The sequence below is a fragment of the Bos grunniens genome, chromosome 1 (assembly GCF_055505025.1).
Source record: "Bos grunniens cultivar Pamir isolate PY7600 chromosome 1, Bosgru_T2T1.0, whole genome shotgun sequence".
Taxonomy (NCBI): domain Eukaryota; kingdom Metazoa; phylum Chordata; class Mammalia; order Artiodactyla; family Bovidae; genus Bos; species Bos grunniens.
In genome coordinates this window covers 111922313-111949102 of record NC_141165.1, presented here as the reverse complement: position 1 = coordinate 111949102, position 26790 = coordinate 111922313, and the positions used below count along the sequence as shown (strand labels likewise).

Below are 26790 nucleotides of genomic sequence, written 5' to 3'. Positions count from 1 at the left end.
GAGTACTATAGCCACTTTAAAAACAGTTTGGCATTTTTAAGGTGAAATATATACTTAATATTTGACAAAGCAATCCCACTCAAAAGGAATGAAAATGTATATTCACGCAAAGCCCTGTAAATATGGCAGTTTTATTCATAACTGTCCCAAACTAAAAACAACCCAAATGTCCATCAACTGGTAAGTGTCAACTAATTGTGGTCCAGCCATATAATAGAATACTCTTCTACTAATAAAAAGAATAAACTACTAATACCAGCAGCAACATGGATATATCATAAAGCATTATGAAAAATGCCAGACCAAAAAAGGCCACATAATATATGCTTCTGTTATAGGACAGTGTGGAAAGGGCAAAACTATAGGGATCAGATCAGTGTTACCAGGAACTGGGGGTTAGGGGAAGGAAGCGACTACAAAGGAACACAGAATTTTCTGGGGTGATGGAAATATTTTATATCTTTATTAAAACTGACAAAATATTTCTAGGATTGGGTGGAACAATGGGGTAGACAAACAGGAGACAGAAATGACGTCTTTCTGTGGTGTGTTTAAGGGCTTCCTGGGTGGCTCAGTGATAAAGAATACACCTGCCAATGCAGGAGACGCAGGTTCGCTCCCTGGGTTGGGAATAGCCCCTGGAGTTGGGAATTTCCCTGGAGTAGGAAATGGCTACCCACTCAAGTATTCTTGCCTGGGAAACCCCAAGGACAGAGGGGTCTGGCAGGTTACAGTCCATGGGGTCACAAAGAGTCAGACATGACTTAGCAACTAAACAACAACAACAAAATTGTGTTTAAAATTTAGAAAGGTAAAAAAAGTCATTTACTGCTTTTCTCTAAATTAAGCTATAACTATAGAAAACTACCACATGCAACACAATGTTGAAATCAGTAACATTTAACTTTAGGGTGCAGAGAGGAATAACAGGTATCCCAAGAGAGGGGTACTCTGGAACGTCAACCCTGTCCTAAATGTGCTTTGAGACCCAATCTCTGTAAGACATGACACGCATTTTGTTTGCAGTCTGGACAAAAAATTTCCCGTTTGATAAGTTAGTCATTTTTAATGTATTGATCTAAAGATTATTTAATAACCAGGCATATTAATAACAGTATAGGAAGTTTCCTAAAGAATACTCGTGCCATTACATTGCCTAAGGAAAAAGAGAAATAAGAACATTTAGAAAGTCAAAAATGTTTACATTTGAATGTAGATAAAGGCCTTTCATCATTGGAAGTTACTTCCTTATTTTATTAAACTGAAATAAAACAAACCTTTTGCAAACAAGATAAAATTGAACCTAGAATCAATACATTCCCACTTGTAATGAATAAGTCTGAGAAGCAAACTTACTTAAGGAGGGAGCCCACAGCTTCCTTGGAGGAGACGGCTGGTGAAGACGAAGGGGTCCCACACTTCACAGACAAATTGGGACAAGGATTCTGAAGTGGTTGATAGCAAGGCACAGTCATGATTTTTTTAGTAGATGCTGCCTGTTTGGATGACGATTTCAGATCTAATTCAGTTTTTTGCCTTCTCTTGATTTTTTTTTTTTTTTTTTGTCCATAGGATCCTCTACAAATAGAACTTGATTCAAAAGTCTGAATATTTTTCTTGCTTAATTAGATGTGTTAATCAAGAGTGGATAAAGGAGTGGTAGGAAATGAGCTGTTTTTACTGCTAAAACAGCCTTTCCTTGGCAGCTATGATGAGTGCTTTGGGAAGGTCAAGTCCATAGTGCCTTGAATCTGCATGAAAGCGGGAGATCACATGGGGCCTTGTGATTCCCTGAATGATGATACGTATTAGAAGAAGACTCTGGATCTAGAAAGGAGTTTGGTCTGGGACGAGGGGATGAGCCTGTCCCCTGTGACCTGTATCATCCAAGTAACCCAAGTAACCCAGATATTAACTGGCCAAGGAATTAGTCAACTGGATGGAAACTGCCTATGCAATTTTGTGTTTTTGTTGAATGCTTTGCTAGTAAGGTCTTAGTAACTGGCAATAAGTGCCAGTGATTTTTCTTTGTAATCATTTTATAAACAATGGTATTTTTCAAGGGAGCAAATGCATTCACCTTAAAGTCCTAACAGCAGCCATTAACAAAGTACTGCTGCTGCCGCTAAGTCACTTCAGTCCTGTCCGACTCTGTGCGACCCCACAGACGGCAGCCCACCAGACTCCCCTGTCCCTGGGATTCTCCAGGCAAGAACACTAGAGTGGGTTGCCATTTCCTTCTCCAGTGCATGAAAGTGGAAAGTGAAAGTGAAGTCGCTCAGTCGTGTCCGACTCTTAGTGGCCCCATGGACTGCAGCCTACCAGGCTCCTCTGTCCATGGGATTTTCCAGGCAAGAGTACTGGAGTGGGGTGGCATTGCCTTCTCCATTAATGAAGTACACTGTAGGCAAAATATAGCTAGAACATCTTGAATATTCTGGGATTGTCCTAGTTCGTGACTATACCATCTGTTTCTTCAAAATATCTTTATATTTACCATGCATTCTGGTTTGGGGTTAGAAAAATTTGCTTGCCCTCCACAGATAGCCCATGTAAAGAAATTCCCCAGATGAAGTATTTTTTAAAAAATTAAAATTTCTGGAAATGCCATAAAAAAAATTCAAATAGCAGAGAAGAGCCTGTTCAAAGTCTAATTCTTCCAAGCAAAATGAATCCCCTTTTTCTCTATGCCCAAATGCAGCTGTATTCATTCCTCTGTTACAGCCTTTATTACATTGTATTATCCTGTTTAGTTCATCTGTTTCTTTTGCTAAAATATAAATTCAACAACTATAACCATTTTTCTCTTTATATCTTTATTCCACCTATTATACATTAGGTGTTTATAAAATTTTTTTTTTTTTCTGTATGACTTAAGAAGTTTCACAAAGGCCTAATCTGAAGATATAATTACATCAAGAATGCTACAGCATAAACTTCAGCATGAAATCAAAGGTAAGGAAATGAGAGCCTGGCCTGATCCAGGTTTGTCCCAGGAGGCCCATTTGCTCCTGGGGGAATTTAGGGATATATTGGGTTGGCCAAAAAGTTCATTTGGGTTTTTCCATACTTGTAGGCCAGCAAGGATTCCATGTGTGAGGAGATTCTATAAGGGGCAAATACAGAAGGTAAATGTCATCTTGGATCTTCTACTTCTATGTTTAAATTTTTTTGGTACCATATCAAACCAGTCAATCCTAAAGGAAATCAACCCTGAATATTCATTGGAAAGACTGATGCTGAAGCTGAAGCTCCAATACTTTGGTCACCTGATGCGACGAGCTGACTCATTGGAAATGACCCTGATGCTGGGAAAGATTGAGGGCAAGAGGAAAAGGAAATGATAGAGGATGAGATGGTTGGATGGCATCACTGACTCAATGGACATGAGTTTGAGCAAGCTCTGGGAGATGGTAAAGGACAGGGAAGCCTGGTATGCTGCAGTTCATGGGGTGGCAAAGAGTCAGACATGACCTAGCGACTAAACAACATATCAAAATCAATTACATGAAATAAATTGTATGTTAACATCTTTAGTTATGAAATTTGAGATTTTTCATGGACCATCTCAAAGACCTTTTTGCATGTTTTATCAATATAGTGGTGATCCTTCCAGCCGCTCACTTGATGCACCCTAAATCTAACTCAGTGAAAGGCATCTGTCTAGACAGATGGTTCTGAACTTTCATTGGCTCTTAGACTTTTTTTGGAATCTCAATATTTAAAAACTAATACCTCTCCTCCCAAAATGTCTGAATCCACAAGTGTGCTACTGTATGTACAACTTGAAGACTTTTAAGGACTCCTGGAGCTAAGAAAAAGAACTCTTAACTTGCAAGCTATGTACACAATGTTTTCAGCTGGCTGCCAAATATAAATGTCACAGCTCATGTTCAACAAAAGGCTGATGCCCAATACTGACTAAAAGGCTGGCAAGTTAACAGTTTACGTAAGTCAGAATAACAGAGCACTTTTACGTGGAGTATCAAATTCACCTTTAGTTTCACAATTGTCTTTTTCTTAACTGACCTGGTGAAGTAAACTGTTCATACTTTATAGTGGGCTTTTTGAGTTTGGGTTACACTTAACAGACGCTTCAGGCTAATATTAGGCATTAACTTTAACATACATTTACACAAACAGAATGACTCTCACTAATATCTCATAATGTCACCCAAACTTTCCAGTCCCAGATTTAAACATTACTCGCCACTAAACAAGCTTAATTAATGGTGAATGCTGCTCATGCTCCAGCTTGCTATGCAAAGAATGGTTTCTAAGTATAAAGGCAAACAGAATTTCATCACAATAACTACAGCTCTCACTGTCTCAAGCTAAACATTTTGTGCAGTCATGCATCATACGGGAATAGCTGGGTTAGGTAGTTATAACACAGAATCTCTTATGAAGTTAGGTAATTATAACTCAGAATTTCTTATATGCTGAACAAATAAAAAGCACAGGTTTTTCAAATTTATAGAATTATAGGAAGGTAGCCAATTTCCTCTTAACCACTTTCTTTGAATTAGTGCCCCAGTGCTTGGTACTAAATATATAAACCAATCAGTATTATTTCTCCCCACATAGTTAATCTCATTGGAATCATCAGTGATAGTATTTAACATACAGATTATCAGATTACTAAATTGGAATTTGGGATGACTATAGTGAGGGTGGAGGGAACAAGGGGTGGGGATGGGGAGGTAGAACTCTGCATACTTAACAGATTCACTGAGTCAGTGGTTTGCAAAATGTGGCCCCAGGAACAATAGCACCAAAATCACTTGGGAGCTTGTGGAAGTGTAAGTTCTCTGGACCACCCGACCTCTGGTCTAGAATTAGAAACTCAGGATGGGCCCAGCAGGCTGAGCTTTAGCAAGATGACTCTGATGCTTGCTCAAACTTAAGGACCACTGTACTCAGTGATTCCTAGCTCCTTGATATAGTTGGAGAATGATCATCTCCAGGTTTGTCTAACAGCTGTAACTCAATAAAACAAAATTTAGAGGCTTCTTTTCCAATTCCCTTCTAATCATTTTCCACAACCAGGCCTTGTGGATGGATGTAGGATGCAAGTACCATAAGGAAGAAGGATAGGTGGGAGAGAGACTTTAGATAAAAGCAGATAAATGGTGGTACCTGTTTCTCCCTTCTTTAAAGAAACAAACATCCTCACAAAATAAGAAAGTCCCAGACTCCCCTGTTGGTCCAGAGATTAAGACTCCATCTGCCAATGCAGGGGACACAGACTTAATCCCTGGTCTGGGAGTATCCCACCTGCCGTGGAGCAACTAAGCCTGTGCTCTAGAGCTGTTGCTTTAGAACCGGGAAGCCACAGCTACTGAGCCTGAGCACCTAGAGCCTGTGCTCTGCAACGAGAAGCCGCCACAGTGAGAAGCCTGTGCACCACAACCAGAGAAAGCCCAAGTGCAGCAGTGAAGACCCAGCACAGACAGAAATAATAAAATAATACATTTTTCACTAAAAAATAATAACAAAGTCCCTAGAAAGAGACGTCCCTAAAAGGATCTTGACTCCACTAAATGCTTATCCCTGAATTCCACTGAAATTGTTTGATAACATAACTTACAGGAAGTTTACTTAGTGTTAATATCTGTGGTTCCTTTGTGGCCTGTGAACCTCTGGCCATGAAAAGGAATGTTTGAAATGGATGTTTCTGGGATACCACAAAAACCTTACAGACGACATGTGAGCCATGGGTTATGATGACTCTGGAAAACACTACAGTAAATACTTGTCTTAATTCTCTCACACAAGTGAAAACAGATGCTTGGATTGAATGGATGATTGAGAGCAAGTGTTATATAATGCAATTCACCTGACAAATTTAGGGTCTCCTAAAACTAACTGGTCTTCCTTGTAAACAGCTAAGAAAGGCACCTGAAAGTATTTGAGAAAGCACTGACACATTGGTGAAAAATTTTGAAAGTGGGATTTCTTGCCAAGAGTATGTGGAGAAAGAATTTTGACTAGAATATGAAATATTGTTACTTTTTTAGGAGATTCAAGGATATTTTTATTAGTTATTCTGGTGATTCCGTTGTAAAATCAGTATTTTAAATTCGAGTTACTGTTCCCCAAACAGGATAGGAAAAACAGTGAAATGCTGTCTATGAAGAGTTTTGCAACAAGAACAAGGTTGTTCTGTATAAGAGCAAAACCATAAACCACACATACCAATATGTCAATCAATAAGAAAATCAATGGTGAATCACACCAAATTTAGTCCATTCTAGGACTTTCATCTTATTTCATATTTATTTTTGATTTGTATTACAAGGAGAACAGGCACACAGTGTAGTATGGCACATACCTGTGTAAGCACCAACACCTAAGTTCATATTGTGGATCATTATTACTGTGGATCATGGCCAAAAATGTCTAAAAGCCAAGAGAATATATAGTTTCTATGGCAGAGATAGTGGAAGGTGTTCTAAGCACAAGGATGGGAACATTGAAGAAGACATGAAAGCAGAAAATGGGAGGGCTGAAAAGAGTGAGATGAAAATTTGGAAGTCATCTGTTAAGTACAGCAAAGAAAATAGAGAGAAATAGAGATCAAAGAGGGAGACTGGTTTGTGGAAATGATATGAAATGCCACAACTGTAGTCCAGTTGTCAATTAGAGGATCCTATTTCATGGGAACAGTTGACACAGAAACTCAGTTTCATGGCGATACTGGCTACCAGTCAAATGAAGAGAAACATGGCATTTGAACTGCAGATCCAACTCAACCCCCTAGAAAAGGCAAAGTTCTCTGCAAAGTTCTTGAATATATCAGATACCAACAGCTATCCTGGAACAAAAATAAGGAACAAATAAAAAAAGTTACCTTACAAAATAACACTATGATATCTGGCTTTTATCAAGCATATGTTATTGCCACACGTAAAGGGACATACTAACTTATACCATAATCAAAACCATTTAAGGGCTTCCCTGGTGGCTCAGTGGTAAAGAATCTGCCTGCCAGTGCAGGAGACAGGAGTTTGATCCCTGGGGTGGGCCTATCTCACATGCTGCAGAGCAACTAAGCCCATATGCCACAACTATTGAGATTGTGTTCTAGAGCCCAAGAGCCACAACTACTGAAGCCTGCATGCTCTAGAGTCCATGCTCAGCAATAAGATAAGCCAACACAATGAGACCCTGGTCATTGCAACTGACCAGGTTCAGTCATTGCAACTGAACCCAGAATCAATCCCTGGGTCAGGAAGATCCCCTGCAGAAGGGCATGGCAATCCACTGCAGTGTTCTTGCCTGGAGAAACCCATGAACAGAGGATCCTGGTGGGCTACAGGTTGTGGGGTCACAAAGAGTTGAATATGATTGAAGTGTCTTAGCACACACACACGTGGTATTAAGACATGATATGGTTTGTCCAATCTGATATGCATCAGTTCAGTTCAGTTTAGTCGCTCAGTCGTGTCCAACTCTTTGTGACCCCATGAATTGCAGCACGCCAGGCCTCCCTGTCCATCACCAACTCCCAGAGTTCACTCAAACTCAGGTCCATCAAGTCAGTGACCCCATCCAGCCATCTCATCCTCTGTTGTCCCCTTCTCCTCCTGCCTCCAATCCATCCCAGCATCAGAGTCTTTTCCAATGAGTCAACTCTTCGCATGAGGTGACCAAAGTATGGGAGTTTCAGCTTTAGCATTATGCCTTCCAAAGAACACCCAGGACTGATCTCCTTTAGAATGGACTGGTTGGATCTCCTTGCAGTCCAAGGGACTCTCAAGAGTCTTCTCCAACACCACAGTTCAAAAGCATCAATTCTTCTGCACTCAGCTTTCTTCACAGTCCAACTCTCACATCCATACATGACCACTGGAAAAACCATAGCCTTGACTAGATGGACCTTTGTTGGCAAAGTATTGTCTCTGCTTTTGAATATGCTATCTAGGTTGGCCATAAATTTCCTTCCAAGGAATAAGTGTCTTTTAATTTCATGACTGCAGTCACCATCTGCACTGATTTTGGAGCCCCCAAAAATAAAGTCTGACACTGTTTCCCCATCTATTTGCCATGAAGTGATGGGACCAGATTCCATGATCTTCATTTTCTGAATGTTGAGCTTTAAGCCAACTTTTTCACTCTCCTCTTTCACTTTCATCAAGAGGCTTTTTAGTTCCTCTTCACTTTCTGCCATAACCACAGAAAACTAGTCAATCTAATCACACTAGGACCACAGTTTTGTCTAACTCAATGAAACTAAGCCATGCCCTGTGGGGCCACCCAAGACGGGCAGGTCATGGTGGAGAGGTCTGACAGAATGTGGTCCACTGGAGAAGGGAATGGAAACCACTTCAGTATTCTTGCCTTGAGAACTGATATGCAAAGAGGTTATCAAATTAATGTAAATTTGTGCTTTTTGCAAATTTGCTGATGCCAAGATAAATGAGCAGGAAACCATGATATTTGTAGTCAAGTGGAACATTCAGTATGACACAGAAACATCCATTCCTTCCTTGAAAAAAAAATACAAAGTGTGCACTGTCTTCCAAAGGGATGATTCCTGCTGAATTCCAACAGAAGAGTCAGCTGTGAGGTAAGGACTAGGGCCAAAGCGGCCAGTGGCGGAAGGTGGGGGTGGAAGCCCGGAGAATGTTCTGAGGATTCTTCTGGTGTTGAGAGAAGGAGGAAAGAGGAAAGGAGGAAATTCCAAAGGGAACAGAAGGAGAAGGAGGCTGAATGGAAAGGAAGATTAGGAACAAAAGGAGGGAGGGGAGGAAAAAAAAGAGAGTCTCTTGAGGGGACTGATCAGTCACCACATCAGACCAACCCATACCTAAGAATCAACCAGACAGACCAGGTGTTCACAGGAAAGTCAAATTACACAGAACCACATCCCAAACATACATGGAGGAAAAATGACCAGAGACCATGATCCATACTTCCAAATCTTTCACAATAAAAGGTAAATTTCTGAGCGAAAGTTTCTACCCTGCTGTGGGAGAGCTGAACAAGAGAACAGGAGCTGCTGATGGCAAGAATTGTATTTTAAAAATCCACAGTGCCATGACTCTGGTCTTCAGGCCCTGGTCACTGTGAGGCTGATACCTGACAGGCCGACACACGAGACTCTGACCTCCAGCAACAAAGCCTTCTTTCAGCTCAGCCTACTTTCAGGAAATGTCCAGGAGAAAAGAGCATCTAGATCTTTCTCTGGCTGCCAGGGCAGGTGAAGAGTTTCCAAAATTGTGGCTGGTCATCCACATTCCCTCTTAAGAAAATTACTACCAAAAATCTAAAAAATGATACTGATGAACCTATTTGCAGGGCAGGAATAGCGGTGCAGATGTAGAGAACAGACTGTGGACTCAGGGGGAGGGGGAGAAGGTGGGACGAATTGAGAAAGTAGCATTGATATATACACACTACCCTGTGTAAAATAGCTAGCTAGCAGGAAGCTAGTGTACAGCACAGGGAACTCAGCTCAGGGCTCTGTGACAACTGAGAGGAGTGGGGTAGGGGTGGCGGGAGGGGGCTCAAGAGGGAGGGGATATATGTATTCATTGGGCTGATTCACGATGTTGTACAGCAAAAACTAACACAATACTGTAAAGCGATTATATTCCAATAAAAAATAAATATTCCAAAAAATCCATTAAAGTCACCCTAGTATTAGTTAGTAGTGGAAGCTAAAAAGAGAACTGTTATTTTTATTATTCCTTTTTTTCAGGGAAGCAGCTCTGATGTTCAGAGAGGTCAAGTCACTCACCAGGCCCACAGTGACTCCTGGATTTTGATAGACCCTATCACTATTTCCCAATATTAATCCTCCCAGTTCATAATGAAACTACAGTTTAGGGTAAACCTCAAAGGCAGAACATGGCCAGCATTGCTTTCCTCCTAATTCTAGTAAGAGAATGAGTAATTAGAAAATCACTCTGCGATAGCAGAATTGTTGAGTATTTGAAGAGGACAAACCACGAGAGGAAGTGAGGGGCCGTTCTTCAGATCATCTGATACCTGATCCCAAACTTACTGGCTCGAGATGCTTTAACTCCATCTGGGAAAGTGAAAGAAGGAAACTCTGCCCTGAATCCCTTGCCGGCATATCTGTAACAGGCCTGGATTCCAGAGCTCTCTGCCAGCACGACTTTGGCAGGCACCCCAATCCCCTCCTTCAATGACAGAATCTGCCGCTCTCAGAGAAGAAAGGCCTGTTAGGGCTTGCACACCCACACACGTGTACCCAGCAGACTCTCAGCAGGACCCTTGGAAAACCAGAACGTTTTATTATCCGCTAACAGATTGGAAAAAAAAAAATCAAAGGATGTCATTTAAGGAGGAAGGGAATCTGAAATTCCACTTTGGCATCTTGTGGGAAGCGATGTAACCCCTGCTTCGTGCTAGCAGGGGTTCATTCTCCACTCAGAGAGATCTTTCATTTTATTAGAGACACAGAGTAACATACTTGTGTTTCAGATTATAAGTCATCCTATGTGCTCGTAAATTATCCTTAACATAAAGCAGGAAGAAGATGAGCTGGAATATATATGAAAAGTAGACGTTTTAGTGGCTCATCATGTCTGACACCATGGACCGCAGCCGTCCAGGCTCCTACTGAAGTGGGTAACTATTTCCTTCTCCAGAGGATCGTCCCATCCCAGAGATCAAACCTGGGTCTCCTGCACTTCAGGTAGATTCTTTACTGTCTGAGCCACCAGGGAAGCCCATGGTTACATGCAAAATTCAAGGAACAATATCCAAAGGCAATTCACATACTCTGTTTACTGAATGTTGTCTTAACTCATATTTTGCATTGACTGGAATCATAGGGTACTTTGTTATCCTTAATATATTATATGAATTCATTTCTTCTTCTTTATGTGCATATATATCAATTAAAACAAGTACATGGCAACACAGTGGGATAGCTTAACTTCTGCAAGTTTGGCTGTTATGTAAGGATAAAGAATTAAGACACTAACAGGTTCATATAAAGGAAATTACCTTTGTGTGGCCAACTTGTATTTCAATTAGAACTAATTTCAAACTCCTGAAGGCAGGAAATGTCTAAATCATTCTTATAATCCTAATATGATAATTGTTTTGTTTCCTTTTTAAAATGTTATTTCTTTTTAATGTCATTTTTTAAATAAAAATATTCACTTACATATTTAAATATGCTCCTCCCCCTCTTCCTACTGGTAACCACTACTCTGTTCTCTTTTATAAGTCTGCTTTTTTTGTGGGATATTTACTAGTTTGTTGTATTTTTTAGATTCTACACATAAGAGATATTATCTAGCGTTTGTCTTTGTCTTACTTATTTCACTTAGAGGACATTAGTCCTCTAAGTTGGCCCGTGTTGCTGCAGATGGCAAAATTTCATCCTTTTAATGGTTGAGTAGTATTCCACTGTGTGTATATGCCAATAATCCTAATGTGATGATCTTTTTAAAGTTAACTGAATGACAGAATAAACAAATTTAAGTCCACTCCTGAAAAATGTAATCAACCATAGCTTCTCAGATCTAGCCCCTGAGATTTTGTGAAAGTAGACATTTAAACTTATGATCTAACACCAAAAACAAATGTTAACCTTAATTTTAAACATTTTCTTATTTGGGCTGAAAAGGAAGTTTTAAAATTTTTCCAAATAATGCTCCAAAATCCAGGAACAAAGTAGCACAAGATAAAAATTGCCTTTAAGTTGGAGTTACAACTTAAATAACAAAATAATTCACTTTCAACTTTTAAATTTTATCCTGTACTCATCCAGAAAGATTTATCACTCACACATACAGATTTTCAAAACCTGTAGACAGTGGTCCACAACTCTGGCTACATTGAAATCACCTGAAGAATTTTTTTTTCTCTCTCCCACCCCATGACAATTAAATCGTAATTGAGTAGGGGAGCAGAATAATACTGATATTTTTTAAAACCTTCAGTTTTTCTAATATACAAGTTTACAACTGCTGAGGATAGATGCTATCATAGTTAAACTAATAGCTAAATATATTTTAAAAGAAAATACTGAGTTTCTGTATCATAGGTGAAGCTTAAATTAGACCTCATTTTCCCCTTTAGTTAACTCTAATCTGACCAAAAGATGCTTGGAGTGGGTGATTTGGTCTGATTTTCTAGAGTATGGGATTTAGATGTACAGTCCTTGATTGGAGAACAATAAGAAACTTCTGTGAAGGCATCATATCTCCCACCTCCTTTTCAGAATTCTTCAAGGAGGGGCATTAGCTGATTTCATAGCTTATTATATAGAGGAGGTCTAAAAATCTCAGGCTAGCTTTAAGGCTCCCAAATGTCTACCCAAATCACTGAGAATGTAAGTCAGGCTTTTGTTAGATCAGGGAAACTACAATCCAGCATCAGAATCTCACTGTGGAAGGTTCTTGGTGGGGAACATAAGCTAAAATTAGGAGCAGTGGAGTTAAGTCCTGGCTCAGTCTTGCTCTCCACAGAACTTTTACAAATTAGCCTGAGACCTTGAAGTTTACCTGTCTTATCATGTATCTCCCAGGACTTTGGGACCATCTCAACACAAGAAGAGACTGTGAAGTATGGAAAATACTCAACAGAGTAAGTAAGTAAGTGTTAGTTGCTCAGTCGTGCCCAACTCTTTGCGACCCCATGGACTGCAGCCCACCAGGCTCCTCTGTCCATGAGATTTTCCAGGCAAAAATCCTGGAGTGGGTTACCTTTTCCTCCTCCAGGGGATCTTCCCAACTCAGGGATCAAACCCGGGTCTTCTGCACTGCAGGCAGATTCTTTACTGACTGAGCTACAAGGGAAGCCCTACTCGACAGGGTATTCTAGTATTAACATTCTACATAGTCTGGGTGCCTGGAGGAGGCGATGGCACCCCACTCAAGTACTCTTGCCTGGAAAATCCCATGGACAGAGGAGCCCAGTAGGCTTCAGTCCATGGGGTCGTGAAGAGTCAATCACAACTGAGTGACTTCACTTTCACTTTTCACTTTCATGCATTGGAGAAGGAAATGACAACCCACTTCAGTGTTCTTGCCTGGAGAATCCCAGGGACGGCAGAGCCTGGTGGGCTGCCATCTATGGGGCTGCACAGAGTCGGACACGACTGAAGTGACTTAGCAGCAGTCTGGGTGCCATGCTAAGAATATATTTTGTGCATAACCTACATTTTTTGTGTTTTGTTTCCTAGCACATATGGAAGAATTGTTTTATTCATACCAAAAAGGATCTGAAAGAAGCTCTTTTAGTTTATCCAGTTGTCTCCATCTCATCCGCTGCCAGAGTATACTTTCATCCTCCAAACAAAAGTTTCATTCGACCTTATAACAACTCCTCCATTTACTAGAAAAGCCACTCAGTGATGTTTCAGAAGTACATTTTATGAAGGCTGTATCAATGTCGTAAGTATTAATTGCTGAATATCTGTACATTTTGTCAAAGAAAATTTTCATTTTGTCTTATGTTTTCTCTTTTTAAGGGATGATGGCATCTGAGTCTTATAAGGAAAGCAAAGCTTCTATCTGGGGGACATTTACTTTGCATACTGCTCTTCATGGGACTGGCCACACTTGAGGAATCTAGGCACTGACTGGTCTCTTGTATATAGAAAACATGGTCTACATTGGGTGCTGAATAGTTACCTTGAGTCTTTGACTAGTAAGATATTCATCTCAGTTCTCAGAGATTCCCTACAACTCCAACCATGGAGGCAGACAAATTGGCAGTTTGCCTGCTGGGCATTTGCCACTAAAGACTGAACTCTGTGAAAAGTAGATGGGGTGTTAATGCTCAAACCAGTGTTATTTTCTGCAGTTAGATTCCCTGTATTCCTTGGCTTCTCTGGTAGCTCAGCTGGTAAAGAATCCGCCTGCAATGCAGAAGACCCTAGTTCTATCCCTGGGTTGGGAAGATCCTCTGGAGGAGGGTATGGCAACCCACTTAGTATCCTTGCCTGGAGAATCCCCATTTGCAGAGGAGCCTGGTGGGCTATAGTCCATGGGGTCGCAAAGAATCAGACACAACTGAGCCACTAAGCAGAGCATATTCATTGTTCCACCGTATCATTTACTAGCTGTGTGACTTCAAGCAGTCATTGGTTATTTTGTGATGGGTAGACTCTAACATAACCCCCAATAATTCCCATCTCCTGTTACTCTGTAATTGTCTTGTGTGACAGCACCAGGAAGCTGCCTCTATTCAATAGAATATAGCAAAGGTGGGCTGCTGCCTCCATGATTAAGCTGCATAGGATTGTAATCTACATCCTTCCTGCAGACACATCTGGGATTGTACACCTTGATGAAGCAACAGCCATTACAGAGAAGCCCATGTGGCAAAGGTCAGAGGTAACCTGTGGCCAACAGCCAGTATGGAAATGAGGTCCTCAAACCAAGGATCCTCAGAGAACTGAAGTCTACCAATAGACACAAGAACTTGAAAGTTGATCCTTTTGCAGTTGAGCCTTTAGATGAGACCTGAGCTAGGCTGACACCTTTGTTGCAGTCCTGTGAAAGACTTTGAAGGGAGGACCCAGCTAAGCCCGACTCAGACTCCTAACCCACAGAGACTGTGAAACAAAAAATATGTGATGGGGGCTTCCCTGGTGGTTCAGTGGTAAAAAAAAATCAGCCTGCCAATGCAGGAGACGGCTTTGATCCCAGGTCCAGGCAGATCCCATATGCGGCTGAGCTACTAAGCCTGGACTCTGAAGCTTGGGAGCCACAATTACTGAGCCCACATGCAGCAACTTTTTAGTAGTAGCAACTACTGCCCTAGAGTCCATGCTCTGTAACAAGAGAAGCCATTGCAATGAGAATCCCACGCACTGCAACTTGAGAGTAACCCTTGCTCCTCACACCTAGAGAAAAACCCCTGCAGCAATGAAGACCCAGCACAGCCATAAATAAATAAAAAAATAAAAATTGTTTTAAATGTGTGATGTTTTAAGCTGCTAAGTTTGTAGTAATTTATTGTGCAATAATCAATAACTAACATTCTCTCTAGGTTTAGTTCCTAGTCTGTGAAATGGGGATAATATATTTCACAGGTGTGAGGATAAAATGAGGCTGTGTATATAAACACTGAGCATTAAACAGCATGCCTGATACACAGTAACACGGTTGTTATCATATTCTTTAAATGGGATTCTAATAGAATATGTATTTAAAACATTGTTTTTTTTTATTTTAGCATGCTCATTCTTTGGCTGATACTATTTTTTTTACTATTCTAGTAATGTCTCATTAGATAATCCTGTTAATTTTTAAATTTTACATTTATTTTTAGATCACTTTTATTAAGTTCATCTGTTTGCTTTCAATATTCTCCCTTTCTTTTATACTTGCTTTTATAAATCGCAATCAGCAAACCAGGCAAAAGGGAAGTCTTTCTGAGGATGACGATGCAGAATAGTTTGTCACATTTCTTAATGGCCCTCCCTTCATTAGACATCTCACTTTTGTCTTAGCTCACATTAACCTTTAAAAGCATTTAACTGTCTTTTCTATAATACAGTTATTAATGAATTTGTCTATTCTCAAGTGCTACCTTGTACCTCATTAACTTTTGAGAGACAGAGAGAGACTACAATTCCTAAATAGTTAGTATTTTATAGCCTGATATAGCAGTCATAAAACGAAACTAGTGAATGTGTAATTAGCAGCATGCACAGCATGTGTGCTCAGCTGTGTCCGACTCTTTGGGACCCAATGGACTGTAGCCCGCCAGGCTCCTCTGTCCCTGGGATTCTCCAGCAAGAATACAGGAGTGGGTTGTCATTTCCTCCTCCAGGGAATCTTCCCAACCCAGGGATCGAACCCACATCTCCTGCATCGGCAGGCAGATTCTATACCACTGCATCACCTGGGAAGCCCTGAAGCCGAGAGGAACCTTATTTTTAAGCACTGGATTCTCAACATGATACTCTTACCATCAAAGAAAAATTATACTTGATCAATTTTTACATTTCAAATACATGTTTCTTTTTTGGATCTCAATCCATTTTATCTAGTAGGCAGCGCTTGAACAGACAAACAAATCAATACAACTGCCCAGAAACTTCAGAGTTGTAGAAGATGCTAAAATAATTCCCCTGTGGTTTTCAAACTTGTTTTCTTCTAACAGAACTATATTTTTCCAATGTACTCTTTAATACAGTCTCACCAATACATAAATGTATACTACTCTGATAAAAGCAGAATCCATCCACCAGAATTCCTTGCCTGCCCACATTATTCTTCTCCCAAATTCCCTGTTCCAAGATGGAAAAGACCCTCCCTGGGTCCTTACAGGTATCAAGGACCCTCTGCAGAAATGGACTGAGTCATTGGAGTGACACATTCTTGTTTCGTCAAAGTAAGGTTGGGAGGGCTCCTTGGAAAGTGAGAGCTGTTACCTCAAGTGAGTAGTTGGGAAAATTTAGAGTAAGACATAAGACCCTCTTCTCCAAAGACAACCTGCTACTTCTGCTTTGTAATCAATCTTGGGGAGCCAAGACAGACAGAGAGAAGGAAAACACAGTCGTGTCCTAAGTCAACTTAGTCTTGGCTTCCCCTCTGAGTATTAATCCCTGTCAAGTTGTGGCCCCTGGGGGTGGCCTAGGCTCTGGCCATGCAGCTACCCCTGGAGAGAATAGTAATTTATTGTGCAACAATCAATAACTAACATTCTCTTTAGGTCCAGCCTTCTACTTAGGTGCCTTATCTTCTCATAATGTTTGGCCCCTTCAGTCTGGACTGGGTCCTTCCTGGTTATTTTCAAGTTTCTTTGTGCTTCAGTCAAATCAGAGGATGCTGTCTCTGTAGCATAATTATTCTTTTACATCCCTGTCTTCTCCATCAACTGATTAGGAAGACGGGTATCACGCCCTGTCTTCCCACCTCAGCTTTGCATATACACGGAATACAGTTTGTTACTTGAACAAATGAACACATCTTTATGTAGAACAGGGAGCTGATGTTACATAGAAATTAAAGACACAGTCTGCCACTTGCTTGCCGAGTGACTTTGGGCAAACACTCTGAGGCAAAATTTTATGCTCTGTAAACTGAGAGTAATAAAGTACCTGCTGTTTAGGGAAACATCAAGCTTTTAGTTAGTTTTCCACATTAAAAAAACATAGCCGTAAATTACCACAAACGATATGAGCTCAAATAATGTTATCTATAATAACAGAGATGAGTTGTTAATAGCTGTGAGAGTTATTATTATCATCATCTGCTCTGATTTTTCACCTTGGAGTCAGAGATTTCTACCTTGTCAGGTAAGAACCTGAGACGAAGGGCTGCCTCTTTCTTCCCTTTGCACAAGCCAAGAGTCACACCCAAGTCATGACCTCACACCCTTGGATCATCTGATCACATGTGTATCTGAAATGTTCCTCTCTGGTTTTCTTCACACCTATATCAGGAGGACTGATCAAGTTAGCTAGAAATAGTAGTCTTTGCTTTCTGACTGATTGCAATCTTCCAAACACAGGAGTTTCTGCAAAGAGGTATGTCAAGCCTCACATGTCCCATTATAAGCTTTTCTTGGCTCCCATCACTGCATATTGTTCTCTGTGGTTTTTATTTTTGCCTGTATGCCAGGGGGAAAAGAAAAGTTCTATGGTGCCAAGAATAAAGTATCCTAGAGGTATCTGCAACACAGGGGCTTTCAAGGGTGTCAAACAATGTGGGAATTCTTCTTCAAGGCCTGGGTGTTACGGTCTAAACCTCCTCCTGAAACACAAGTTCAGGAGGATCTTTCCTGGAGGTTGTGTGAGGCTTCCCCAGTCCCCACAGAAAAGTTGATCCTAAGGTGAAGGTGCAGCTTTCCATAGAGAAAAGCAATGTTTGAACTTGATAATCAAACATTGGGTTGAGGAAGTCCAGGCTGAAAAACAGTAGAGTCCTTCTCTCATTGCCCTGTAGAGCAACACAACTCCCTTGCCCCACCTTTCGCCAAGAACATTTGCTACCCTTCTAGATGTGTGTCACTTTGGACACAGATCACATATTATTTGGTGTGCGTATTTTTTTCAGTATTGATCTACTTTTATGCAACCCAATAGATGATTTTTTGAATGCCTGTTATATGTCAGACCCATTACTGAAAGTTTTGCAACTCTTAGCTCATTGATTCCTACAATACTGCAAAATAGTTATCATTAATCCCATTTTACACATGATAAGACATGCTTAGCAAAGGCAAATAAATGATTTGCCAAAGAACATAGTCATCAAGGGGTAGAGAGGAGAAGAGGTCTGCTAATAAGGTATGTAAGTATGTATGCTCAGCTGTGTCCGACTTTTTGCTACCCCATGGACTGTAGCCTGCCAGGCTCCTCTGCCCATAGAATTTTCCAGAAAAGAATACTGGAGTGGGTTGCCATTTTCCTACTCCATTAATAATAGTCTCCAACTTTATTCTAAGTTTTCAAAAAGTAAGAAATATTCTTCCAGTATCTTATTTTCTATAACAAAGAATGTGGTTATGTATGTAAATAGGCATAAGACATGTAACAAGTGATCTCTTATTTAAAAAATAATTTTTTCCTATAAATAGCCAGCTATATTTATCAACTATATGCCCCCCCACACACACCCAGCAGACATGTTCTACACATGTGAAGATTAAGATAATGTTTAAAATCTTTATAAGAAACCCTCTTACTCAAGGGAAGGACAGCATTCACATTTACATTGCAGAATATAGCTCCTAAAATCTAGAGCGAAACAGGGCCAAACATAGATTTCTCAGTCAGGAACCTGGGATCCAGTTCTATTTCTGCTATCAGTGTGGGAAAACTACTAAATCTCCCTGCCTTTGGGTATCTTCATTTATAAAATGGTTATACTGGTCCGTGGTTCCCAATTATAGGCCTATGATGAAGCGTTCATCAGTCTGTAGTGAAATGAAAAAAATAAAAACAATGGGCTTATTTGTATAAAATCATTTGTTTTGTAAATCTGTTAAAAATGGCTAGCTTTCAAGTATGTCCTCTATAATAAAACCCTGATACTCAAAATATATATTTATTTTTACAAGTCCACGAATCCAAATATCTGGGAACCCTAGCCTAGGTGATCACTGTCATCTTTTCTAGCTTCAAAATTCTATCCTCTTCATAAATGACAAATGATATTTAATTAACTTTAAAATAGGAAGGCAAAAAGAAAAGGAAAAAAAAAAACTTATCTTTTTTTTTTCTTATTTAGTTCTGTTCTTCCTCAAATGTGAAAGTTAAGCCCCTGACAAAATATTATAACTATTCCACTAGAAGAAAGATTCTTAGTCAAATGAGTTTGGGAAACAATCAGTTGAAAAAGTGGGACAGTTTTCTTCACAGAGAAATTTTCAGAACCTGTCAAGTTCTAAAATCTGCTGTGACTCCCCCAGAACAGAAAAAGCATGAATGGTCCCCAGGTTACTGATGGGGAGCAGATGCCTGCCCCAAACCCCTTCTGAGGGCAATACTCCTATTCCGGGAATGCAGTTTGAGAGAGGTGGCTTCCTCTAAAAGAAAGACCCTCAGCAGCTTCGGTGATAAAGACAAAACATAGCATTAGTGACAAGGAGACTTGCCATTTATTTTATATTAATTTGATAGTTTTTTCAAGTTACTGGTCTATGGATTTTTTTTTAATTACGAAAGAAACCTGGATGAAAATTCTTCAGATTAAAGTACAATGGGCAAGACATTTATCTTGTGGCTATTTTTAACAATTTTCTTTTTACCATAACAAATAAAGGAAGATTGTGTCAAGAGATTTGTATCTAGTGATTGCAACATGATAATTAAAGCATTTGGAATTTGCAAAAGTCTGCAGTCACAAAACCATGGCTATCACCCCTACACAGTAAGTACAAGGTAAAATAAAAGCATCTGTAGTTATTAAGCCTGAGAAAATCTGCAGACTTTTCTCAGATGGTGAGTCCTTGTTAACTCTCTTAGCAGTAGGAATAATTAATTCTGAATGCTTGAGGCTCCTGATTGACTTATTTAAACACTTTTCACAATGATCGAGAAACAAAACTTGATGGAAGAAAAATATCTAATAGTGTATATTTTCATCTTAATTCTTTTATTATTTATTTTTGCAGAATTATCTTAGAGTCAAGAAGGTTTACTCAGCCTTTTTTATTGCTTTTTACATCATCATGTGAAATATCAATGAGCCAAACCCTTCAGCCTTCACACTCTGGATTCAAGTTTCATTTAACACACTGAGGAGAGAATGATTTTCACTTGGGACAAGATGATCTGGGAGCAAACCAGCCGGAGGGAGGACCTAGCAGGATCTTTGGATATTCAGACCTGAACAGACTCTGTTCTCTCCCCCTCTTCTGCTATGTACTTTTCAGTTGCAGACTCTCTTTCCGACTCTGAGCACAGCAGGGTTTTGACAAGCCCATAGCTGCATTGTCTCTGATATTTTCCATCATAACTGTATGATAAATTCCAGCCTGTTTTTCCTAATCCTGCTGACTACAGCAGTCTGCAACCATAAAAAGTTTTCACAGACTTGGAGTTGGCTTAGAGAAGTGCCTCCACAAAGGAACAAAAAAAAAAAAAAAAAGAACAACATTTATGTTCAAAGACAGGAGAGAGGCAACCTTTGCTTTTGGTGTGATGGGCTCAAGAGGTAGTTTTTAAGGTCTGTTTAAGACATTTTCCTTTTCTTCTGATGACATTTGTAAATAGAATACCAACACTAAAATGAGAACAATTTAGCCAAGGAAAAGGGGGATGTCATGTCCAACGGATCAAACCCTATTCCAAACTCCACCAGAGAAAAAGTGTCTACATCATAGCTCATGACTGTCCTTCACTGGTGTGCCCTGCCTAGAATCCTCTAGCCTCCAAGCTAACAGGTATGTGTGAGGTTTACACAAAATGATTCTAGGTTTCCAACTAGCTTCTTTCAAACATTCAGCTAGTACTGGTTTAGTCTCTGAGGTATAAAAACACCAAACGAGTCTTTTCAACAGACTACAATACCCATCTATACAATACAATTCAATATACAAGTACTGTAATTGGCAACTATACCATTCAAGCTACCGTGAACACGGCTAAAGCCAGAAAGAAGTTGGTTTGCATTTTTTGCAATAAAGAGATGCAACTGAAAAGTACATAGCAGAAGAGGGGGAGAGAAAAGCAAAAGTTTAAGCTACTTCTCTTCACATTTGAACTGTGACTCTGAGAAGAACTCAAATCCCCCCATTTGTCAAAGCAGATCCCATTTAATCTCAACATTTAAAAGCTAGTATCTCAAACATCATTTTGAAAACACAAAACATCAGAGCTACTTGCCTTTTGGCAATTTCTGTGCATTTCCCAGAGCTAGTGCAATACTTCCACAGAGAAGTAGACACCCCAAGCTGGAGAGCATGTTGCATTTGCCACCTCACACGGGTAGTGATTCTGGTGGGGGTCCCGCAACCCTGGAGCTGCATTTAAGTGGACTGTCTCCTGATGACAGAGGCGGGCGGCTGCACTTAGCTGTGCCGTGGGCTTACTCACAGGGGGTGGAGACAAAATGACATCACACCCTTTCCCACACACACACCAAAAAAAAAAAAGAAAAGAGAGAGAGAGAGAAAGGCATAACAGCAAAAAACCTATCATCACATTTCCTCCTAGGTTGTAACTGTTTGTCTCTTCTCTTCCCTCTATGATATAAAACTTGGAATTATGGTCAATATATATTTATGAAAGAAAAAGTATTTGGGGACTTTTGAAACATGTGATAAAACTTTTTAAATATCAAAAAAAAGATATCCTTAAAACCATTGGAATGTTAAAAATATAAAATAAAACTGTATTAGGAAGAAAACTGTTTTTAATTATCTAGTGTAGAGAGAAAAGAGTCTTAGTTGCTCAGCTGTGTCCCGCTCTTTGTGACCCCAGAGACTATAGCCCAACAGGCTTCTCTGTCCATGGGATTCTCCAGGCAAGAATAGTGGAGTGGGTAGCCATTCCCTTCTCCAGGGGATCTTTCTGACCCAGAGTTTAAACCCAGGTCTCCTGCATTGCAGGCAGATTTTTTTACCGTATGAGCCAGCAGGGAAGCCCCAATTCTTCTTTCAAATGAAAGTAAATTTCCAAAAATTCAATCTGAACCATTTTGAAGTTCCAGTATCATGAGAAACTTTTAAGAGAGAACGCCATTGGCTACACAGGTATTCATAGGCATACATAGATATACACACAGATATATACAGAGTATATATACAGATACAGAGATACAGAGGAATAACTATCATTAGTTGATCCCCAGCTCTGGGACAGGCTCTGTAATAGTGTCTTTACCTATATTCTTGCATTTTAATCCTCACACTGATTACACAAAAGATCTTATATTATCCCAGTTATATTTCACCTATGAGAAAAACTGAGCCCCAGGGAGGTTAACAATCCTGACCAAATCCGTGTATTCTAATGGTTAACAATTTGGATGAGCTTTGGAGTGAAACTGACTGGGTATAAACTAGGATGATGTGTGCCTTCGAACAAATGTCTACATCTTAATTTCTCATCGACACTGGTTACATTAATGGGCTTGCTCTGTGCCCAGCACTTATGTGATCAATTCACATTTACTTATATTTATTCCTCAAAATAATCCAGGATACAGGCACCACTATTACCCCCATTTTACAGACAGAGAAACTGGACTCAGAGAGGTAAAGTAAAAGGCCCCAGGTCACCCAAGCAATCAAACTGGCATTTTATTTTATATTTTAAATCGTGGCCCTATTTATTTATTTTACTTTTTGGCCATGTGGCATGGGAGAGCTTAGTTCCCTGAGCAGGGATTAAACCTGCAGTCTCTGCAGTCGAAGCACAGCATCTTAACCACTGGACCACTGAAGAAGTCCCAGAGCTGGCATTTTAAACAGATAATTTAAGCCCAGAACTTCTACTCATCATTCTTAAACTTGAAATTGAAAGATGGAGATGACAGTACCAATTTCACAAGTTTGCTGGTGGCGCTTTCGGACCGTGTGTACCACAGTGCCTGGTTCACAGGAAGAATTTAATCAACGATAATCAATGAAAACAACAAAAATAATGACAATAGTACCTCCTCCAATAAGCAGAACTCTGGTTCTAACCCAGGTCCATCAACCTCCAAAGCCCAAGTGTGTCTTCTCCCTCTGCATCACATGACCCTAAATATAGGCATTGCTAGAGTGACCAGGTTAATAAAGTACTTCAAATGTTGCCAGTGCATTTATATCAACCCTTTGAAAACAGCTTATTTCACAAGTTTGCTGTAGCTGAACCAAAACAGTAAAAGGCAAATGGAATAATGGTGGTCCAATGAAATTCTAGTCAAAAAACCTACTGAAAGAAAAAAGAAAAATTGAAGAGACAGCCCCATCTTCCAAATAGAGTATGAGAAGGCACATTGTTAAAGTCATTTAGAGCTGGCCCGGGCTAAGCTTTCAGCACAGGAATGCTCTGGCACCAGCTACAGGGGGAGGGGGGATTGGATTATTTAACAGGTCTTTTTCGTCTCTAATTTTTTACTTGAATAGGCAGCTCTCTCAAACCCCAGTTTAGACACTCATCCAGTTGGCATTGCTGACTCTGCTTCTATATCCATTGCCATCGGGTTAAGCCAGGGAGGCCACTGTACTAGCAGGAAATGACAGGTTTTTTGAGGGAGGTAAGAAAGAGCAGAAATATTGAAAAGAAGGTCGGTTCTTCAAAACATTGTGAGGGGCAGGCCTGGAGGGTTAAGTAATGGAATTCAAGCATCAGCGTCTGCTTGGCCTGCAGGCTAAATCAGGCCTACATTAGCAATTGTTATTTGCAGATTGGAACTGACTGGGGGCTAATTAAACAAAGGTCAATCTCCGATCAGTATTTTGTCAGAAAAAATTGGTAGCCTGACTATACCAAGTGGGACAAGGAACATTCAGTGAAGACACAGAAAGTACAGAGCTCTCCTCAAGTCTGGGAGGAGGCAGGCCCTGAAGAAACCAACCGTGTCAGAGAAGCCATTTTACCTTTTCAACAAACAAAGTTTTCCGTCGTGTCAGAGTCCCAACCCAAACATGAGGTAGACAAATACTCCAGAAGCATTGCAAGTGTCATGCTCAAGGAGAAAAATATGAAGGCTGTGGTCATGTAACCACTGGAGGATTTAAGGCTACTTTTTTTAAAGTTGGAGAATAATTACTTTACAATGTTGTGTTGGTTTTTGCCATACAACAATGTGAATTAGCCACAAGTATACATGTTCCCTCACTCCTGAAGCTCCCTCCCACCCGCACCCTTTCCCACCCCTCTAGGTTGTCACTGAGTACCAGGTTGAGCTCCCTGTGTTAGACAGCAACTTTCCACTTTTGGTGTTGTTTAGTTGCTAAGTCATGTCCGACTCTTTTGCGACCCCATGGATTGTAGCCCATCAGGCTCCTCTGTCCATGCGATTTCCCAGGGGAGAATAGTGGAGTTAGTTGCTATTTCCTTCTCCAGGGGATCTTCCTGACCCGGACTTGAACCCATGTCTCCTGCATTGGCAGGCGGATTCTTTACCATTGAGCCACGAGGGAAACCCCACAACTTCCCTCTAGCTATGTGTTTTATATATGGTAACCAGTGTTTCCACGCTACTCTCTTAGTTCGGCCCACCCTCTCCTTCCCCTGCTGTGTCCACAAGTTTGTTCTCTACATCTGCGTCTCTATTCATGTAAGACCACTTTTTAAGGAAAACTCACCTTCTGCCCATGGGTAGATTGGAGATGATGAATGTTGAATAATTTGTACACACTCATTAGGTCTCCCCGGTGTCATGAGCCCTTGTGTCTGTATTTTTCTGGAAATAAAAAAATGTGAAGATTTACTATTTGTGAGATGTAGACTATCAAATTGATTATCACCAATACCTATGAAAATTTTTGTTTTACATATTTATTCAAAGCCTGTAAGAGTATACAACACCAAGAATGAACCCTACTGTAAAATATGAGCTCTGAATGAGAACAACATGTTATTGGAGGTTCATCAGTTATAACAAATGGTAGCAAACTCTGATAGGGGATGTTGGTAATGGGTAGGCCAGGAGTATGTGGTATGTTTCTGAAGGCAATGGCACCCCACTCCAGTACTCTTGCCTGGAAAATCCCATGGACGGAGGAGCCTGGTAGGCTGCAGTCCATGGGGTCACTAAGAGTCGGATACAACTGAGCGACTTCAGTTTCACTTTTCACTTTCGTGCATTGGAGAGGGAAATGGCAACCCACTCCAGTGTTCTTGCCTGGAGAATCCCAGGGATGGGGGAGCCTGGTGGGCTGCTGTCTATGGGGTCCCACAGAGTCGGACACGACTGAAGTGACTTAGCAGCAGCAGCAGCAGCAGCAGAAGCTGGGTGTAGGTATTCTGGGAAATCTGAGTACCTTCTGCTCAGCTTTTCTGTGAACCTAAAAATGCTCTAACAAATAAAGTTTATCACCAAGAAATCCTTGTTGACAGAACATTTAGGAAGAACTTATGGAAAACCACATAAACTATATTTGTATTTTCTCTCTGTTCTACAAAGACAGGAGATCATACTTATTTTGTTTAGCATTGTACTCAGTGGCTAGAATCTGATAAGAATGCCACATGTTAAGATGCATAAGGATCCAATAAAGCAAAATCCATCCATTTCTCCCTTTAGTTTAGAGGCATCAAGCCTGAGAAAGTTAGACTACAACTTGGAATGCAGGATACAGTTGTTGGAGGTAATTCTCCAGAGTCCCTCACATTTCTGGATGTCCTATGAGGCACTGTGTCCCTGTGCTCTAGCCTTCTCAATAGGCTCATCTTCCCAATGACATTGGTATAGCAAAGAGCTCTGGAAGGGAGAAGTTTGTTTACTGACCCATAGAATAAAGGTAATGTTGCCCTCTGGGGCAAAAGGACTGTATGCTCCTTGTCTATCATCAAAGACTCAGTTTCCTGAAGCTTGGGGTTCCTTTCTTGTAATACAACCTGGCGCGTGTAGGTTATGCCTGTATCTCCCTGTATGGCCCTGTGGGAGCTGGGGCTCCTAGAATGAGCACGAATGCTGATATTCAGTCTACGATTATTGCTTGGGGGAAATAAGTTGTCCTTTGTTTTTGACCCAGCATCCTTGTGTCTCCTACCAGCCTCTGTGAACTGTGTGTGTTAGCTTGCACCTACGGTAAGATCCTGCTGCTGCTGCTAAGTCACTTCAGTCGTGTCCGACTCTGTGCGACCCCATAGATGGCAGCCCACCAGGTTCCACCGTCCCTGGGATTCTCCCGGCAAGAACACTGGAGCGGGTTGCCATTTCCTTCTCCAATGCATGAAAGTGAAAAGTGAAAGTGAAGTTGCTCAGTCGTGTCTGACTCCCAGCGACCCCACAGACTGCAGGCTACCAGGCTCCTCCACCCATGGGATTTTCCAGGCAAGAGTACTGGAGTGGGGTGCCATTGCCTTCTCTGATCCTAACCCTTCCCAAGTTTTCACTTGAGCATTGACCCACTCCATATTTTATTAGGTAATCTTTGGTATAGTGCCATCACCTTCATTCAGGTTCCCAGTAAGAATCAGCCATGAAACTATTGTGCATAGTAAGAGTGCTGCCAACACCGCTTATTAAATTATATAGTACCTTCTTCAGAAAAACTTCCATTCTCTATGTCAAGAAAATGCAGTTTTTTCCTGAGCAGCTGCAATTATTCTGTGACATCATTCTCTTTTTGTGTAGACTGTTAACCAGAGCCAAATGTGTCCCTCACACATACAAGTACATATAGGTCTTTGCAGTGCTCATATTTTGGCATCATCCCTGGCTTTATTTTTTTTTT

At 40.6% G+C, this 26790-nt stretch overlaps 1 protein-coding gene and 1 long non-coding RNA gene across 53 annotated transcripts in view; one reads left to right on the top strand and one right to left on the bottom strand.

The window, feature by feature from the left end:
• The window catches only part of ABI3BP (ABI family member 3 binding protein), a 300988-nt gene extending 279528 nt beyond the window's left edge, over nt 1-21460 (bottom strand). For all 50 annotated transcript variants that reach the window (XM_086409787.1, XM_086409340.1, XM_086409524.1 and 47 more), the window contains exon 1: nt 21278-21460. In XM_086409787.1, coding sequence (XP_086265913.1) covers nt 21278-21356 — 79 coding nt within the window. In that variant the 5' untranslated portion in view covers nt 21357-21460. The remainder of the gene's footprint in view (nt 1-21277) is intronic.
• Nucleotides 10539-13312, top strand: LOC147380086 (uncharacterized). Of its 3 annotated transcripts, none has more exons than XR_015166790.1 (3): nt 10539-10669; nt 12515-12573; nt 13172-13312. It is a non-coding gene; the product is annotated as an uncharacterized LOC147380086 (long non-coding RNA). The 3 variants fall into 3 exon arrangements; XR_015166789.1 differs by lacking the exon at nt 10539-10669 and adding an exon at nt 12182-12319; XR_015166791.1 differs by lacking the exon at nt 10539-10669 and adding an exon at nt 12182-12319 and having other exon boundaries at nt 12515-12577; nt 13172-13310.
• Nucleotides 21461-26790: the final 5330 nt, after the last annotated feature.